The 6,008-nt window shown below is 44.1% G+C and overlaps 1 protein-coding gene across 1 annotated transcript in view; it reads left to right on the top strand.

The window, feature by feature from the left end:
• Window positions 1–2,856, top strand: part of LOC139300272 (suppressor of cytokine signaling 7-like) — an 11,684-nt gene extending 8,828 nt beyond the window's left edge. Inside the window, exons 8-11 of the mRNA XM_070923305.1 lie at window positions 39–167; window positions 634–769; window positions 1,335–1,477; window positions 2,723–2,856. Of these exons, the coding sequence (XP_070779406.1) occupies window positions 39–167; window positions 634–769; window positions 1,335–1,455 (386 nt within the window). The 3' untranslated portion in view covers window positions 1,456–1,477; window positions 2,723–2,856. The remainder of the gene's footprint in view (window positions 1–38; window positions 168–633; window positions 770–1,334; window positions 1,478–2,722) is intronic.
• The last annotated feature ends 3,152 nt before the right edge of the window (window positions 2,857–6,008 follow it).

Consider the following 6,008-nt stretch of genomic DNA (forward strand, 5'->3'; position numbering starts at 1 on the left):
TGTCTGTCCTCCTGACCGTCTTGTCTGTCCTCCTGCAGGGACGTTCAGTCTGTGGTGTCACCCCAAGTTTGAGGACCGTTGTCACTCTGTGGTGGAGTTCATAGAGAGAGCCATCATGCACTCCAAGAACGGGAAGTTCCTCTACTTCCTGCGCTCCAGAGTCCCCGGTAACCAACCAGCAACCACCAGTGGGCTTTCAGGGAGGGGGGCCTTAAAGAGACAGGAGCTCTTGGATGCCCTGAGGGGCTGCATGAAGGGCCAGTGTCAGATATGTGAACCTCCAGAGTCCGTCAGTGAAGTCCAGCTGTAGTTTCAGCTGCAGTCAGACGACGAAGTTAAGACTTTCTGCGACTCAGAACTTAGTTTCCTCTTTACGGTCTGCAGAGACTAAAGTGCCACTTCATTTTCTGTTGATCACCATTCAAACTAAATAAGATAAAGTTTTCAGTGCAGCAGTGATGAATGTTGTCCAAACAGGAAGTCTGTCAAAATAAAATGCGGTAAAATTAGAAAAGAACTCGAGACTTAAAGGAGTTTGATACTGAAAGTTGGTTCAAACTTAAAATAAGATGAAATAATTCAACCGTCACCCAAAGCTGCTGTATAAATAAAGTTTTGCTTGCTGGTGTCCAGGTCTGCCCCCGACCCCGGTTCAGCTCCTGTACCCGGTCTCCAGGTTCAGCAGCGTTAAATCTCTGCAGCATCTCTGCCGCTTCTGCATCAGACAGCTGGTCCGTATAGACCACATCCAGGAGCTGCCGCTGCCCACGTGAGTACACTTTGATGAAGAAAGCTAACTTCAATGTACTGATATACTTGTGAGGACCCTCAGTGACATAATGAATTACAGAACCACCATAAAGAGGACCTATTATGCTTTTACTTATTTTCTGTCATATATATATGACGTTACAATGCTGAATGTTCATATTAAATGTTGCCAAAGTTGCCAAATAATGAGGAAAACGTATGTAAAAGTAAACAGACAGGGTTGTTGTCAAATGGTTTTTAAGACCTCAACAAAAATACGATTTAAGACCCAAATGTGGAAATATGTCTTTGATAGAGAAGAGAGAGTTTATTGAGTCCTTCGACTTGATGAAGAGTCACAGTGTGAAGGACTCGCAGCACCTCAGCCCCTCGACACAAACTCAACGCCGACTGTTGTGAAGGAGTCAGACGAAGTTTCTGGTGTGCTACGTGCTAACAGTGCAGCCATTAGCATAGCTGGTACTCTCTTATATAAATATACTCATACTGCGTGTTCTAGAATTAGGTCACAGCTCCAGAGTGGCTTTTATTTGGTGTTTAAGACACCGTCGCTCTCTCTTCAGGCCTCTGATCTCCTACCTGAGGAAGTTTTATTACTACGACCCCGAGGAGGAGATCAACCCGTCCCTGAAGGAGAGGGGACCGGAGCCCAGCAGCCAGCCGGGAGTTCAGTCACAAACGTAGCACTGGAGCCTGGGAGGACGACGTGAGTCTGTCACAGTAAACCCTTTTAGAATATTTAGAATCATTTAATAAATATATAGAGTTTTAACAACCTGTTTGATTCTACAGGTCCTTTATGACCCATCAGAATATCTCATGAAAATTCTAATTCAAGATGTCCTCAGTGTAGTTCAGACAGGACATGCTTAGCTTAGCATAGCATAAAGACTGGAAACGGGGTAACAGCTAGCTACAAACACCTGAAGCTTGCTGATGAACACGTTACATCTTGTTTGTTTCATCTGAACACAAATAGAAATGTGTTTTTACGTTCGTTAGTCTTTGGTACAGCCCTGAACTAGGAAGTGATGTCACATAAATATTGATCAGTGATCACAAACTGTAAACGGTGTGTGAGAGCGACGCCACAGTTAATAGTGTCATATTGTACTTAACAAGATGACACATAGAGTAACGTGTTCACCAGTGTTTTTAAACTTTGCACAGAGCCAGGCTAGCTGTTTCCCCCTGCTTCCACTCTTTATGCTAAGCTAAGCTAACCACATCCTGACTTCAGCTCTGTACTTCCAGGATAACTCTGCTGATATTCTTCATGTTTCTAATGTTCAGACTCAAACCAGCAGTGAATGTTTCTGACAAGTGTTGTGTGTGTATCACAGCCTGATGTCTTCTTATTCTTCTTATTATTAATAAAACTCATCAGTGAGTCTCACTTTCCTTCATCAACATGAACACACACACTGTAGTTTATCTGGACTCAGTCCCACACACACCGTCCTGCTGCCACAAACACTCACTAGAGCTCCACATGTGGATTCATCCGCCGCTGAAAATAGTCCCCAACAGATGCACTATTTCCTGCTGTTAGTTTGATAAAAACTACAGCGAGCAGCTGTTTGAGGAAATGACTGAGCCTTTTAAACATGAAACTATATATTTGTGAGGAGTTTTTAAAGATTCACGTCTTCAGTAGGAACCAATGGTCTGAGAGCTGAGAGCCACAGACAGGAAGTGAGACAGGACTGAGAGGCGGACTGACAGGAAGTGAGACAGGACTGAGAGCCGGACTGAGAGGTTGCTGGTTTGAGTCTGAACATGAGATCTGATGACAATAAGAAGAATCTAGAATAACAGCAGGCATGATCTCTAGCTGAACGTCTCACTCGCTTTTCCTTTAACTTTCATTGATAAATAATAAAACTCACTGATGTTTAAAAGTTTGACTAATGAGTAATAAAAGCATGTTTCCTGTCTTTTTCCCCTCCAGTTATTTTCTTTGTTTTTTGGACACTCAATCACTCAAACTGGACTCACAGACTGCAGCCAATCAGCTTCCTCTGCTCAGTCCTGTATCCAGGCGGGTTTCAGATGATCCACCCTCCTCCGACCACTCTGATTGGCTCACGGAGGGTTGACAGGGGAGGGACAGGGGATGTGGAGACTCCGCCTCTCTTTTGATGTCATCACTGAGCAGCTGGACTAAAGGAAACGTGACATCACTGTTAGCGAAGACGCTAACTCTCTAAAAAACAAAGAACCTCAGTGTGAGGACAGAAACACTTTGTCGCCTCTGGGATCCTTTAGCTTCCAACACGAACCTGAATGAGTTTATACGACAGCAACTTTAAATATTCATGAAGTAAATAACAACACTGGCAGTTCAAATTCAGCAAGTTGAATGGAGTCTGCAGGAGCACACAGTACGACTCTGTTGGAAACTATGTTAAACGTAGTCGGATGTGTACATACGAGGAGGCATTTACATTAGACCTGGTCACACCAGCATTCAAACCCCTCATCAGTTTATCCACCAGCAGAGGTGAAGTAAATGTGCTGCTGGTAAACTGTCCAATAAACACAAAGCATCAAGGCCTCGTCACAGAAAGCAATTCATCCACACATCTTTGTAAAAGAGGCGGTGCTAGTTGGTGAACTACTGTAGTTGCAGAGCTAACATGCTAGTCAGCTGGGAACATGCTAGCACTAGAATATATCTCTTTGTTCTGTGTAGTCCCCCCTCACATTTAGTTCTCAGGATTGTTCCACGTTTTATTCAGCAAAGAGTTACTGAAGAGGGAGTAGACGTTTGTTAGCTCGTTGCTAACGTGACAGTGAGTGCAGCTGTATCAGTCTGAGGAGCTTCAGTAAACTGATGCAGACACACAGCGAATAAGCTACGCTAGCTTCCTCCATGTTGGCTGAGCCCTGATTGGACGGCTTGATTTTGGTCAACGGGGCAAATTCATGTGTCAAAGTTGAAGGAGACACACACACATTTACTTCACCTCGGTGAGTGGATAAACTGGTTTTGGGTGTGACCAGGTCTGACCAGGTCTGACATATCTGAAATCTAAGTGACACAGCAACAAAAACATCTCTGGTTATTTGGACTGTGCATAGCTAAATATGGACTTTGAGGTGGGTCAGTACCTGAACCACAACTGATGATTTTTCACAAGAATAGACGATACGGCAGATTCAGAAAGGCCTCGTCAGTGCACACTCCAGCCCCCCAGATCCAAATGTCCCCCGATGTCTCCCAGCTTGCTGTTGATAGTCGGGATTGTATCTGTAACGAAAAAACAACTTCGTTGTCGACTTCAAGAACTCTTGCTGTTGAACACCAAAGTGTTGATTGAACTAGACTCACTGAACCATCTCACCACAAGGTCCATTTAGTGGCAGCTCTGGAGCTCTCCAGTGGATCAGAGAGGGGACAGGAGGAGGTGGGGCTGACCTGCCCCACAGGTGTCATGGGCTTGTCCATTTGTAGATTTATTTCTGAGCACTTTAAGGACTTTTCGTCCACATTGGCTTGAAAGTTGATTCTTCATCATGGAAACATCATTAAATAATCTCACCAAAAGGTCCTTTTAGTAGTTGTTCTGGAACTTTCTGCATCATCAAAAAGTCTTTGGATCAAAAACCCCTGTTCACTGTTTACTTATAAACTACGTTTGGTCCTTGAGCTCGTCCATGTTGAAGACTGAAAGAAGTCCTCACAGTGCTCTAAAACACAATCTGCTGTTGAACATCCTGAAATACGGTTGAAAGCTCCAGAACTGAAGGACCTTGAGGTGAGATTGTTTTGTCAGCTGCTGTTTCTAAAGTCACGACTGAAGTCTACGTCTCAACTCACTGAACAGTTTTAATTTAATGTCCTTATTGAAGATCTGTCTGTCTGTGTTTGACGTAAACCGAGCAGCTTTCTGATTCCTGGACGACGAGAGTTTAGCAGGTTGGTGCTGGACTATTGTCTGCTGTGCTGGTCCACACTGGATTGTCATTAAACTTTGCATACTTGATGTTAACAGTGGCAACAGATCAAGATTATTTATCAGATGCTAAACCTTAAAGAATACAGTTCTGTTTGATTCTTGTATCAGAGTTCTGATACCAGACCAAACTCTGGCGAGCCATTGGCTTTGGGTCTTGAAGATGCTGGTTCATGCCGGGTTGGGGTCTCATACAGAACTCTAACTTTTAGTTCGACGTTCCAGCCTTGAATCTAAAACAGCACAAGCCCCAAAAAAACAAATTCATGTCAATCATTTTTTTCAAATTACTGAGTCAGGATTTGTCAATAAAATGAGCAGTAAGACACATGAGGGCCGACGTACACGGTGGCGACGCCTCACTCATGGTTTTTCATTTTGTTTTGCGTCTGTGATGTGACTACTAAAGATCACTGAACTGTATCACAAACAGCCGGAACATAAATTCTCCTCGTTGGTAAGAAACAGGATCCCAGAGGCAACTGGCCGCACCGACTGTCGTGGCAAAGTTACCAAAAAATGAGAAGAAGAAGAAAAGAAGGAGGAGGCTTCTCGTGACGACTACTGAACTACTGCGTTACCTGGATGGACTGGAGTTCTGCTGATTCAGACACTGGTTCTGAGAGGGTCCTGTCCCAGCAGAGACTGGGAATACTGGAGCTGGGACCTGAGCGCCCTGTGGGGACACTTCCATGATGTCAAAACAGTGGGGGGGGGGGCACAAACAAGTTTGAATGCAGCACACTGAAGGACTGGAGACCTGCTGAGGGCTGAAGGATGAAATGTGAAATGTTATTTTTTGTGTGGAGGAGCAGTGAAGTCGTAATCTGTCATTTTGTCAGCTGTTAATAAAACAGTGTGGGCGGGGCTAATGTTTGTCTGCAGGTGGAGCTTCTTTCTGTTTTGTTCAGGTTTGAGACCCAGACTCTTTACAAGAGCACGACTGAAGAAAATCAACGTCTCCACATTTATTATCTTCATGATTCATTACTGTTTTACACTTTTTGCTTCTGTTTAAACAACACTTGAAATCATGTTATATGTCTGTCTGGAGACAAAAACAGATGCTACAGCTGTCAGGCTAACGTCAGCATGCTAACCTGCAGTAAACACAAAGTACAGCAGATTGACTGAATTTCAAATCTTGGCTGCCTCTGGAAAAGGCTCATTCCTCGTGTTACTGACCTGCAGGTCTGTCTGCTGCCCCTAGAGGGCGACAGGAGAGATCATGTGTAAAAGAAACACACAAATCAACTCAGAGATCCTAAATTAGAAATG

Source organism: Enoplosus armatus, chromosome 17 (assembly GCF_043641665.1).
Source record: "Enoplosus armatus isolate fEnoArm2 chromosome 17, fEnoArm2.hap1, whole genome shotgun sequence".
NCBI classification, from domain to species: Eukaryota; Metazoa; Chordata; class Actinopteri; order Centrarchiformes; family Enoplosidae; genus Enoplosus; species Enoplosus armatus.